Genomic DNA, 15000 nt, shown 5'->3' with positions numbered 1-15000 from the left:
TCAATAAAACATCAACTATCAGATGATACCCAATCAATACTTTATTACACCATTACATATCAGTAAAGGCATTATACAAAATATACAGTAAAAGTAAATAGACAAAGAGATATAAGTATAAAATTTCAAATATAATATGTAATTAAATCAAATCTGACAGCTGTTTCGGCAGTGAGGGCAGTCATACCTCATTTAACCTATAAGCCATAAAGGCAGGTATAAATGAGGCATTAACAAGGATGCCCCACGGCCTCTTCAGAGAATTAAATTTGTTATAATTGTGAAAAAGATTATTTAACCATATACATATAAATATAAAAATATTAAAATGTTATAAATTTTAAGTTACCCAATGAAATAGTATCTGACTTCGTAACATACTGATATTTAAAAATATATTTCTATCTTTAAATTAAATATTTTATGAAATGCATGAGTGGATCATTTTTGTTATTTGAGGCATAGTTATAATTTTGAAGGACTAAATGGCAGCATAGTTGCTTCCCTTTTTGTTTATCTATGTGCTAGTTGTTGCTTGTGGTTATGTATGTGTATAAGTGTATGTGTATACATATAATTATGTGTGTATGTGCGATTGATCTGTAGATGCACGTGTGAATATTGGCGTTCCTTGACTAACCAACCGTATAATTTCTTTTGTGATTTAAATTTCAAACCACTAGCCAATCGAATTAATCTAAATTATCATTACCTAGTGGTCAGTATTTCTAAACTCATAGTTATTTCGATCTTGAAAGGATGGACTTGGTGCAAACATAACTGTATCTATTATTATTATTATTATTATTATTATTATATTATTATTATTATTATTATTATTAATATTAATAGTAATTTTTATTGATTTTTATAGCTTTATAATTTTATGAACTGAACCATGGTTTTAATTATTATTTTTCATCTCCCTATGTGTTAGTTTTTTTTAAAAACTATTAGCCAAATATGTATATCGGTGCTATACATATATACTGGTTTGTACTTATAATATGTGTATAACCGTAATTATTCCTTCTTATTTATTTTATCACATATACACTGATATATATTTTGTTTTATTTTGTTCTGTTTACCTTCCATTATTGTACCAATGAGTATTATATTATATAAGTGTAGCATTATGAAGTTTATGTATAAGTTTTTATATTTTACATTTTATATTTTACATTTTATATTTTATATTTTACATTTTTATATTTTTATATTTATATGTATATGGTTAAATAATCTTTTTCACAATTATAACAAATTTAATTCTCTGAAGAGGCCGTGGGGCATCCTTGTTAATGCCTCATTTATACCTGCCTTTATGGCTTATAGGTTAAATGAGGTATGACTGCCCTCACTGCCGAAACAGCTGTCAGATTTGATTTAACTACATATTATATTTGAAATTTTATACTTATATCTCTTTGTCTATTTACTTTTACTGTATATTTTGTATAATGCCTTTACTGATATGTAATGGTGTAATAAAGTATTGATTGGGTATCATCTGATAGTTGATGTTTTATTGATTTAAGTATGTTTCTCCATTCTCTAATTTTGTAGTATTAATTTACGGTAATATTATTACCTTTACCCATATAATACAATAGATGAACTGATTGTTTGGCAATTTTTAACATCTATGTATTAGTCTTGTTGGGTACCTATCTAGCAGTATATTGGATATATATTATCCCATGGTGGGTTGAATTTTCAACCCCTATCTCATTTTATAATATATATATAATATATATATATATATATATATATATATATATATATATATATATATATTATATATATATATATATATATATATATGTATATATGGGGTGGATGTACATGCATATACATATGTGTAGATATACATACGCACACATGTGAAATGCTGTCTAAAGCATAAGGTGTATAGAGGGTGCTTGTAATGACAAGAGCATGACATACATTGGTGAGATATCTAGAAGCATTGCAGAAAGATTGAATGGACACATGAGACAATATGACGACAAAAAAAACACAGTTCTCCATGCTCTACCAACATGCTGAAGACCAACATAGAAGCATACTTGGTCGACTTGACATCCGCATTTTATCCAAGCACCCGAAGGGCCCAACACTCAGACAAATACATGCAAAATAAAAAATACACATAGAAAGTTGTGATACCCCAAGGAGATGGAAACATATGACCATATACATACACAAACACTCCACACGCATACACACATACAAGGGCACATATGGAGACACACATCCATATATAACAGGCATAACATGTACATAGTCACACAAACCCATGCACGTAGACACACTCAAACACCCACACACAAGGAGACAGAGGTACCCACACATATACACACATGCGTACAAATACACAAACATGCACACACAAACACATGAATATACCGAATACATACAAATGTGCACACATGCATACACACACACATATATATATATATATATGCATACGTGCATACATATATAAATACATGCATTATGTATACATACATACATACATAAATATGTGTATACACATGCACACTCACGCACACACGTGTGCACAAAAGAAACATACAAATAGAACAGACCTCTGATGACGGACAGAGTCAATAACTATTGAAGAGGTTGCAAGAAACAACGAAAATTTTAGGAAAGAAAATAATAAATGGGTGGAAATTTAACCGGTGAGTGTGTTAATTAACAAGGCATTAAAACAGAATGACTCTCCAGAATCTAACCTGAAGATTGACTGTAACCATAACTCGAATTATTACGAATTGTACAGCCATGAAACGATCGTAGTGTTTTACTCTTTATCTTTTATTAAACTTTTAATACTTTTGATATATATTTAAAATAATATAAATTAATTAATTTTATGTATTGGTTTATGTTTTTCATTGTTTGATTTGCCTAATAGTGGTTTTATCTCTAATTTAATATAATATAATATATTTTACTATAAAATTGGATTTAATCCTAAATCTGATTTTTCCCTGTAAGTTTGGGTTTATTCCCTAATATTTTATTATATATATATATATATATATATATATATATATATAATGATAAACGTCACCCTTTTCAAGCCTAGCCAGGCTCATAGGCCTGGTTTCCTGGTTTCTGTGGCGTATGTGTTCCCCCCAGCTGGACGGGACGTCAGTCCATCACAGCGTTACTCAAGAAACAGGAAGAGAGAGCGAGAGAAAGTTGTGGCGAAAGAGTACAACAGGGGTTGCCACCACCCTCTGCTGGAGCCTCGTGGAGCTTTTAGGTGTTTTTGCTCAATAAACACGCACAATGACCGGACTGGGAATCAAAACAGCGATCTTCCGACAGCGAGTCCGCTGCCCTAACCACTGGTCCATTGCACCTCCTACATATATATATATGTATGTATGTAATCAATATGCAGTAAAGGGTGGAATATAATTAATTTAATAAAATTAATCAATTTCACCTAGTAGATTTGTCGGTATGGAAAAGACCATATTTGGTAAGGGTTATAATAATTATAATTAAGGGTTAAATGCAACAAGTTGCTCAAAACCACATACCGAAAATATTAGAAATAGCAGCCAAAATTGGTCACTATTTCCTCTACTAGTAAAAAGTCTCCACAAACAAACAGAATTTGTAAGCTGTATATGGCAAAAAAGGCAGAAAATAACGAAAACCCAGCCTATGGATTAATTATAGACGATTCGTTTCTGGATTAGAACCGAAGGTTCATTTCCTTGTCAATATAATATTTCCTATACATCAGGAAATATTATATTGACAAGGAAATGAACCTTCGGTTCTAATCCAGAAACGAGTCGTCTATAATTAATCTATAGGCTGGGTTTTCGTTATTTTCTGCCTTTTTTGCCATATACAGCTTACAAATTCTGTTTGTTTGTGGAGACTTTTTACTAGTAGAGGAAATAGTGACCAATTTTGGCTGCTATTTCTAATATTTTCGGTATGTGGTTTTGAGCAACTTGTTGCATTTAACCCTTAATTATAATAATTATATATATATATATATATTTATATATATGTGGTTGGTGTTAGGAAGGGCATCCAGCCGTAGAAACACTGCCAGATCAGACTGGGCCTGCTGCAGCCTTCTGGCTTCACAGACCCCAGTTGAACCGTCCAACCCATGCTAGCATGGAAAACGGACGCTAAATGATGATGATGATGATGATATATATATATATATGGGGGAAGAGAGCAGTGGAGGAGGAATAAATGGATTGGCCACCAGCTTAATGCAACAATCAACTTGGCTGTCAGCAACTTTGAACAGTGAGGGTTAGGGTGTTTTCAATAATAAATATGAAATTTGTTGCATAATAACTTTGGTACAGTATTTAAAGAAAGTTGGCATTAATTTGCCACATTTTATTCTCGTTGTTGATAATATAAAAAGTCATTATCAACTGAATATTGATTAATTTTCTTCCTGTTATTGTTTATTCAGTCTGACCTGACCTCTGGTATTTCAGATTGACCTAACACAGTGGTATTTTAGATTAACATGACCAAATGGCATTTGGAATTGATTGAACTTTTAGCTTGATTTCTAGATTATCATTTATTGATTTATTCCCTTTTATATAAGATGGTTGCATAGTGATATTAACTGATATAAACCATTAAGGTGATGGTACAATAATATAAATAGATGCCATAATGTGGTAGCATAAGAATGTAAGCCATCATCATTATCATCATCATCATTTCGTTTAATGCCTGCGTTCTATGCTGGCATGGGTTGGACAGTTTGACAGGATGTGATGGGTCCAAGGACCTCACTGTACTCCAATATCTGCTTTGGTATGGTCCCACAGGCAGCATACCATTCTTAATGCCAGCCACTTTACAGCATGTACTCGATGCTTTTCCATACATATATACATACATATGTGTGTGTATGTATGTATATATGTATATCATCATCATTGTTATCATCATCATCAAGCATTATTTAATGTCTATTTCCATGCTGGCATATATTGGATGGGTTGACAGGAACAGGCCAGCCCAGAGGCCTCAACAGGTTCCATAGATTGTTTTGGCTTTTCTATTATTAGATGTCTGTCCTAATGCCAACCATTTTACAGAATGTATTGGGCGCTTTTTACAAGGCACCAATACCCACACCAATGCTTTTTATGTGGCACCTTGGTTTTATATATATATATATATATATATATATATATATATATATATATATATATATATATATATATATATGTATATATATATATATGTATATAACTAAAAATATATATATGTATATAACTAAAAATAAGGGTGTCTGAGAGACACCACCATGCCGAAATAGCAGTCAAAACCCTGACTCTAAGAAGCATGTTAAATGTTCTAGTCTATTTTGTCCCTCTGTCTTATCTCATGGTGCGATATGGACATTTAACATAGTTCTTAGAGTCAGGGTTTTGACTGCTATTTCGGCATGGTGGTGTCTCTCAGACACCCTTATTTTTAGTTGTAAAAAAAATTATTACCTTTGTATGGTATTTTTCCCATGCTGGCCACTTGATAATATCGATATTTAAATATCGATATTATCCTTATTTATAGATGTATATATATATATATATATATACTGTTGTGTCTGGGGAGAGTCATTCTCTTTTGGTGCCTTATAATTTAACACACTCACCAGTAAAATTTCCACTTATCCATTACTCACACTGTGTTCACTTTTTGTTTGTTTGTGCACGTGTGTTTGGATCAGTGTGTGTGTGTGCCTATACATGCATGCAAGTATGTATGTATTGTATACATGTGTGTGTATGCATGTATGTGTGTGTGCATATGTATCTATTTGTGTGTGTACATTTGTATGTATTCTGCATATTCATGTGTTTGCATGTCCGTGTTTGTGTGTTTTTATGTATGTGTGTGTGAGCGTGTGTGTGTACCTCTGTCTCCTTGTGTGTGTGTGTGTGTTTTACAACTATGCACCGTGTTTGTATGTATGGATGTGCATCTCCATGTGTGTCCTTGTGTAAAGTAAAGCATGTGTGTGTGTGTGTATGGTAATGTGTTTCGGTCTTCATTTACATGTGTGCTTGTTTGTTCATATAGCCTATGTAACTATTCGTCTGTATATTGATCTGTTTACTTTCATATCCATATGCTTACATACATGTGCATATACATATATATATATATTCAAATCCCCCACACACACACACGCATACATCTATCAACATAACAGCCTGCTAACTATTCTATTCTACCAGTGTAAACTGTGGGTATGGAGTTATGATATCTACTATGTATATTTACTATTTAGTATTGGAGAAGTTACATTTATGAGAATGTACTCCCGTATTTGTCTGAGTGTTGGATCCTTTGGGTACTTGGAAAAGATGCGGATGTCAAGTTGACCCAGGTTACCTCCATGTTGGTCTTTGGCATGTTGGTAGAGTATAGAGGACTGGTTTTTGTCGTCATATTGTCTCAAATGTTCATTTAGTCATTCCGCAATTCTCCTAGATGTCTCCCCTATATATGCCATATTCATGTTTTTACAAGCACCTTCTATGCATCTTATGCTGTAAACTACATTTCGTGTTCTACAGTTAATGCCAGGGCTAATCCTACATGCCATGCAGTTATCATTGGTGCATATGGTATCCTCATAATTGTGATCTGACGGAGTTCCCTGGCTTTTCAACAATCTTAATGTTGAGTTTGGTCTCCTTCAGAGCTTTCTTAAACCTACGAGCTAGTTCTCCATGGGCTGTAGCCTCCACGAACATCACTGCTTGATATTTGTCAGTTTTATACAGCGTGTTCACCCTGTTTGCTTTGTCACAAGTTCTTTGTATCCTATTCCAGTCTTTGTTTCTATACTTAGGGTAGGTACCACTGGTATCATTACATATAATGTTATCTAATTTCTTTCTAGCACCCCTGTATACTCAAACTCTATCTTTCTAATCATAACCAGAGAACTGCATGTGGTGCATGAAGTTCTGTATATGTTTTTTTCATTTCATGGGGTTCACATAGTGGGGACACGTTGTTCATTATCCTAAGTCTGCTATCAATATGTTAACAGCGAATTAGGAACAGAGAATTAGGGTGCCTCCCTACGGACAAGTCCGGCAGGCTGTCAATAGACAGCCCACAGAACTATGTGCAGACCATGCAACAATACATCAGTAAGTAGAGACTTCAAACTTGAAATCTTCAAAGCCACAGTCGAACCAATTCTACTATATGGCTCAGAAACCTGGACATTATCAAAGAAGCTTGAGAGGCAGTTGGATGGAACCTACACTCGCCTCCTTATGAGAGCTCAAAATCTCTCGTGGAAGCGTCATCCAACCAAAATGCAAATATATGGGAAACTACCACCTGTGTCATCTCTTGTGAAAGGTAGGAGAGTCCAGTTTGCTGGACATTGTTGTAGAGCTGAAAACAAGGCAATTTCTACTCTTCTCCTTGGGAAGTCATCTACTCGCAATACCAGAGGGCACACACTCTCCTACCCTGATGTAATCTCCAGGGATACAGGCATCCGGCTACAGGACCTCCGTAATGCTATGATGGACCGTGAAGTCTGGCGTAGCGTGGTAAATTCCATTGTCTCGACCACAGTCGAACAATGATGAATGATGATAATCATGAGAGAAGTTGCACCACAGGAACATGAAAGAGTGGAAAAAATCCTCAATGCACACATGAAAATGTGGTGCAACATACTCCAACCTATGAAAAGGACGGCACACAATTTCCAAGCATCCAACAATGATGTTCCTACACAATTACAGGGACAAAAACAAACCAGCACCAGTTGTCAAGTGGAGGACAAACACGAATACGGTGGCATGTGTAAAAGGATTCGAGCGAGGTCGTTGTCAGTACCACCTGACTGGCCCCGTGCCGGTGGCACGTAAAAAGCACCCACTACACTCTTGGAGTGGTTGGCATTAGGAAGGGCATCAAGCTGTAGAAACTCGGCCAAATCAAGACTGGAGCCTGGTGCAACCATCTGATTCGCCAGCCCTTAGTCAAAATCGTCCAACCCATGCTAGCATGGAAAGCGGACGTTAAACGATGATGATGATGATATATGACAGGTTTCTTTCAGGTTCCGTTTTCCAAATCCACTCACAAGTCTTTGGTCAACACAAAGCTTTGATTGACCCTAGGCTATTGTAGAAGACACTTGCCCAAGGTACCATACAGTGGGGCTGAACCTGAAACCATGTGGTTGGAAAGCAAAATTCTTCCCACACAGCCTTGCCTACACCTGTATATACTGGTATATGCATTTGAATATACTGTATATACTGTTTGAATATAACAATATAAAATGATGTGCCAGTCACTAGGTTTTAATATTCACAACCTACCAGTCCAGAAATACTCAGAGCGGGACAGCTGCATTATTTTATTTGAGTGTCACAGAGCAAAGCAGAGGAAAATAGGAAAGAATAATTGTCTGTTTATAGAAGTAAGAAATGGCAAGTATGGAATAATAAATGTCAATTGAGTTATGTGGTGTAAATATTGGAATGAATCTAGGTTAAACATGATTGTTATGAATGTTGTGGTTTTTGAGTTATAGAGCTATGGTGAGTTTGTAATCCAAGTTCAGTGCTAGGCATTAGCATAGTATTCTGAGGTAGGAAAATACATTAAACGGGTCTTTTTGGTTTGAACGGCGGTTTTTAACATAATTTCTAGGTAACTAAAAAATTTTAAACTTCGTATACTGGTAGAATGTGTTTACAAAACATCTTTTTCTCTTGGCTTTATTGAGAAAATTCTATAGTTTGTAAGATATTTGTTGCTTTTTGTCTTCAATTTCTGCAATTTCAACCAATCAATGACCATCTATTGAGGTGAAAACATTGAATATGTCCCTTGTTTAAGAAACAGATTGGGTTCATTTACATTTGTGAAGAAAAAAAGATACCCTTCCCCCACCCCTAACCCTAACCAACCCTAAGCCTAAAACAGATTAAAATGCAATAGATCGATACCAGGGTCGTATTTATGGGTGACAATTTCATATGACACAGCTAGAAAAAACTACCGTTCAAACCGAAAAGATCCCAGTAAACTTGTCACTTGTCTGCTAACTGGACTGTCACGAAGTCCATTCAGCAGACATATGTCTTGACTGTCAAACTACACTCCACGCAATAGACACGGCATATAAAGTCTTCACACACACACACACATGGCTACTCTCCAATGACAGAAGCAAGTAAACATATATGGTAAAAAACACATGCACAAAGCGGTGAGCTGGCAGAATCATTAGCACGATAGGCAAAATGCTTAGCGGTATTTCGTCTGCCATTACGTTCTGAGTTCAAATTCCGCCGAGGTCGACTTTGCCTTTCATCCTTTCGGGGTCGATAAATTAAAGTACCAGTTACGCACTGAGATCGATGTAATCGACTTAATACCTATGTCTGTCCTTGTTTGTCCCCTCTGTGTTTAGCCCCTTGTGGGTAATAAAGAAATAGGTATTTCGTCTCCCATTACGTTGTGAGTTCAAATTCCGCCGAGGTCGACTTTGCCTTTCATCTTTCGGGGTCGATTAAATAAGTACCAGTTACGCACTGAGGTCGTTATAATCAACTTAATCCGTTCGTCTATCCTTGTTAGTCCTCTCTGTGTTTAGCCACTTGTGGGTAGTAAAGAAATAGGTATTTCGTCTGCCGCTACGTTCTGAGTTCAAATTCTACTGAGGTCAACTTTGCCTTTCATCCTTTCGGGTTGATAAATTAAGTACCAGTTGCATACTGGAGTCGAAGTAATCAAATTTCCCTTCCCACCTAATTTCAGGCCTTGTGCCTATAGTAGAAGAAAAAATACAAGACACATACACACAGATTCCCAAAATGAAAGTTGTACGTATGTACAAATCAAGAAACTGCTTTCTTTCTCTGTGTGTGTGTGTGTGTACTTGCGTTAAGGTAACGATAAACATCAGAAGGCAATGTTTTTGGTTAACAAACATAATTTACTATAGCAGTATCGCCTGGCGTTGCTCGGGTTTGTAAGGGAAATAACTACATAAGCATTTTTAGAGAGTTATAGCCAAAAAATAGCAAAATAATGCATTAAAAATGCAAAAAAATTATGGTAAATTTTTTTTTAAATCGTTGACTCATCGTAGACATTTTTAGAGAGTTACTTCCCTTATATAATATCGAAAAAAGCATTAAAATGGAAAAAAATGGCAAATTTTTTTTTAAATCGTAGACTCATCGTAGACGCGCGCTAATACCCAGAAGGGCTCGATATGAATCACGACTATAAGATACCCGGTTTTGGTTAAACTGCACCGCAAAATGTGGGAGTAGTTAGGAATCTAAATCGTAGGAGACAGACATACAACTTGACTTTTATATATAAAGATTTCTTGCTCACACTTGCCAGTTTTGAGAATTACTTATCCTTGAACTCGGTTTTGGGAATTATCGGTTTTTTTTGCGAGTCCTAACACCAACCCGTTTAGGTTTAAGGTTATGGTTAAGGTTCGAACTAGGGTTACGCCGAAAACGGGTGATGTGCGTATTCTTTACCTCCGCAGTCGTGCTTCAAACATCGTATAAGGACGCTACCATTAGCAATACATATATACGTGTGAGTGTGTGTGTGTGTAAAGCAGCTGTTTATACAACTGGTAGAAACGAAGTAGAAATACTGTGTACAAAACGCGGTACTACTAGCGAACAGTGGTCCCGGTGCGCGCACACGCGCAGTCGCGCATCCGTGCTAGCTAGTCGTGACTAGTCGATCCTAGAACGACTACCTAGCAAAGTAAATAAAACACAAAATAGATCATTTTTTTGGCACAAAGTAAATAATTTTTGTTAAATAAAGCAAATAAAACAACAAAAACACAAAGTAAATAATTTTTTTAACAAAGTAAATAACACAAAAAACGCAAAGTAAGGATCGACTAGTCATGACTAGCAGGCGCGGATGCGCGAGTACGCGGGATCGCGCACCGGGACCACTGTTCTCAAGTAGTACCCAAAACGCTATATTCTCGTATATATATATATATTTGCACACGCGCACGCGCTATGTGTAAACACGCCAAACAAACAATACACGTGCGCGTAAAATTAACCAATCGCTAAATAATACAATTATTAAAACGGAAGATAAAAATTCAAATGTTGTTTCATTCAAAGCAGAAAAAGTAATAACAAATAAAGTCAGTTTGATCTACGCAGCAGTCACGGAAGCTGCAACATCAGTCTTATATCTAAATTCTATGAACGACACAGTTAATAATAGATTGTTTGAAACATAAAAAGCAAAAATGATCTTCCGGAATGTTTGGGGTGTGTTTATCCTGTTGCTTTTCAACATGGTCTATCGCAGTTCAGCAAAAGGCGGTAGCAATACCACCTTGTGTACCAAGAAACATCTAATTCTTCGTCCACTGAAGTTATACTTTCAATGTGGTTATACGATGCGGAAAGACGAAACGAACAAAGCGCCTACTGTGTTTTATCCAGAAATTAAGGTACGTTTCTCTTTATTAACGGGCAATCTTTTTTGATAGCCTTACGTGAGGGGGTGAAAGTATTCCTTTGACAATTTCCGTAAAAAAAAAATTTTATTTCTTCAATGTTTTTTTTCCAGCTGAATCGCAGCATTCTTTCGGTAACCGTCGCATAACTATCATTGATCAAGTCAGCTGATTTATACATATATATTTCTTTATTGCCCACAAGGGGCTAAACACAGAGGGGACAGAGAAAGGGATTAAGTCGATTACATCGACCCCAGTGCGTAGCTGGTACTTAATTTATCGACTCCGAAAGAATGAAAGACAAAGTCGACCTCGGCGGAATTTGAACTCAGAACGTAACGGCAGATGAAATACGGCTACGCATTTCGCCCGGCGTGCTAACGTTTCTGCCAGCTCGCCATGCGCATAAAAACACAGGTACACATATACTTTCTTACACAAATATATATACATACACACACATAAATACATACACACACCACACACACACACACACACACATATATATATATATATATATATATATATATATATATATATATATATACACACACACACAGAGTCAGTTGATGAGTTCCACTACCTCAAATGTTCTTAAAATTTAAATCCACATCTTTGTCTATGTATCTACCTTCTCTATAATATTGCCACTTGATATGAAAATGTTTGTATTAATGGAAAACCCCTATAATTGGCTGATGAGTACTCAGCATTTTAAAACTGTTGTAATACTTACAACATTTAATAAAATGATGTAGTACGAAACGATCGTACCAAATTACCGGAGTCATTCTTGTTGCTTATTTTGATTATAATCACCCCACCAATTTTTATGGATAACACCATACAGAATTCTGGTGCATCTAAAATTAAGTACCATATTCATTTGAATCTAAATTTTTGCTGAACTTATATATACACTAGCAGTATCGCCCGGCGTTGCTCAGGTTTGTAAGGGAAATAACTATAAAGCATTTTTAGAGAGTTATAGCCCCCAAAAAATGGAAAAAAATGATGGTAAATTTTTTTGAGAGTAAAAAAGGTGGAGTTGCGTCCCCTAGACGGTTTGCGGTTTGTGTTTCTGATTCTCGACCCCATGTCGAATTTATCGATTTTGTTCAGAACTGGGGGAACTTTTCAAAATTTTCGCTGCGTTAGTTTTGAATTATGATATTGGGCTATGTGTGTGTCAAGTTTCATCAGAATCGGTTGAAAGCCGTGGTCAGGGTGAGGGTACAAGCAAATAGACACACAGAAACACGCACAGACAAACTGCCGTTTATATAGAGAGAGATATATATATATATATATATATATAGTGACGTATATTTGCCATTTGAATATGGCTAACCCCTAAGGGTAGATGCTTCTGTAGTTTGTCGCCCCAGGAGGACACCTCCTCCAGCTGGCTATAGACACACTTTCTGTGCCCTATCAGTATTTGCACAGGGAAGCCATCCTTCCCGTCTTCAACTTATGATACACACGGACTCGAGTTTCAGAGTATTGACCCGTCATCGGCGTGTGACAATCATAATTTTGGTGAACAGTCAACAAGTGTTGGAAAGTCATCATCATCATCATCGTTTAATGTCCATTTTCCGTGCTAGCATGGGCTGGACGGTTTGACCGGGGTCTGGGAAGCCAGGAGGCTGCACCAGGCTCCAGTCTGATCTGGCAGTGTTTCTACAGCTGGATGCGCCTCCTAACGCCAACCACTCCATGAGTGTAGTGGGTGGTTTTTACGTGCCACCGGCACAGGTGCCAGACAAGGCTCCAAACGGCCACGATCAGATGGTGCTTTTTACGTGCCACCAGCATGGAGGCCAGACGACGCTGGCAACAGCCACAATCGGATGGTGCTTTTTACGTGCCACCGGAATGGAGGCCAGTCGGGGCGGCGCTGGCAATGGCCACATTCGGATGGTTCACTTACATGCCACCGGCACTGGTATCACAGCACCAATTTCCATTGATGTTGATCGATTTCGATTTTCATTTGCCTCAACAGGTCTTCATAAGTAGAGTTTTGTGTCCCAAGAAGGAAAGGTATGCATAAGCAGACTGGCTACACCCCAGGTAGAGGCCACAGGTTATAGTCTCACTTGTCCTGCCGGGTCTTCCCTGGTGTGAATGAAATTTGTTTGGTTTGCATGTTTACTTGATTGAGATCTGAGCAAGTGTCTGGTTGTTTCCTGAAGTTTGTGTTGAAGATGTCTATCCATTTCCTTTACAGAATTCCTAAAGTCTTGATCCTTAGGAGCAGGTGTGGCTGTGTGGTAAGAAGCTTGCTTCCCAACCACATGGTTCCAGGTTCAGTCTCACAGTGTGGCCCTTGGGCAAGTGTCTTCTGATATACCATCAGCCCGACCAAAGCTTTGTAAGTGGATTTGTCAGACGGAAACTGAAAGAATTCCATCATATGTGTGTGTGTGTATGCCATGTGTCTGTGTTTGCCACCAGTGTTGGTGTGTTTATGTCCTTAACAGTCCAGTAACAGAGATCAATAGAAAAAGTACCAGGCTTTAAAAAATAGTGCCGGGGGTCGATTCATTTGACGAAAATTTCTTCAAGGCGGTGCCTTAGAATAGCCATAGTTGAAACAATTAAAATGACTGAAACAAAATATTTTTCCTCATTCCTAGCAGACACAACTACACTGGTCACAGGACAAAGACTGATCAGACACAGGCATACATATACGTGTGTGTGTGTGTGTGTATGTGTGTGTGTGATGCTAAAATGGTAAATACTATCAGCCACACACATACACACACTAAAACACATTCCCAAACATAACATGATTGTAAGAGCAAGCAAATACAAAGCATAAATATAAACATAAATAACACAACTGAAAAGCAATATCAAAACAGTCCACTCTAAATTTGAAACAAGAACTATGGAAATATCTGTCAAAACATGAAGGAAGTTACAATGGAAATAACAACAGCAGTTGCATCATTCAAACAAAGCTATATCAGCCGTAATTGATTTTTTATTGATTAGTTAAGATCAATATAATTTATCTTAAAGTTTTAACACAAAAGTCATTAATGTAAATAAAGCAACAGCTGGAGTAAGCTGTCATATGTATACGTGTGTGTGAATATATATATATATATATATATATATAATCACAATTTAAGTTAGTTGAAATATGCTTGTCACATATGTCAACTGCTGAAGGCAAATATACTGCAGTTACCAAGTTACCACGGAGAAAAATTTTCTCTTATGGTAAAAAAAAAGTGTGAAAACACACCCATTTGGTCAGTGTTGCCCAGTGTTTGGAATCTGTGACATCGATGCTTTGAGTATGTTGACTCTTGTCGATCAGATGTACCTGAGAGGGTTTCTTTATTATGATAATCAAGGGGCTTGCAGTCTAGGGAGTTATGGTGATGTGGTCGCAGAAATTGTCTGACAGGCATAACTGGGTTCTCCTGCTTGTG

At 36.6% G+C, this 15000-nt stretch overlaps 1 protein-coding gene across 1 annotated transcript in view; it reads left to right on the top strand.

Annotated features, from left to right (window-relative positions):
* Nucleotides 1-11066: 11066 nt before the first annotated feature.
* Nucleotides 11067-15000, top strand: part of LOC115215108 — a 15177-nt gene continuing 11243 nt past the window's right edge. The window contains exon 1 of the mRNA XM_029784279.2: nucleotides 11067-11536. Coding sequence (XP_029640139.1) covers nucleotides 11330-11536 — 207 coding nt within the window. The 5' untranslated portion in view covers nucleotides 11067-11329. The remainder of the gene's footprint in view (nucleotides 11537-15000) is intronic.

This window comes from Octopus sinensis, linkage group LG8 (assembly GCF_006345805.1).
Source record: "Octopus sinensis linkage group LG8, ASM634580v1, whole genome shotgun sequence".
Lineage (NCBI taxonomy): Eukaryota > Metazoa > Mollusca > Cephalopoda > Octopoda > Octopodidae > Octopus > Octopus sinensis.
This window is presented reverse-complemented; position numbering and strand designations above follow the sequence as displayed.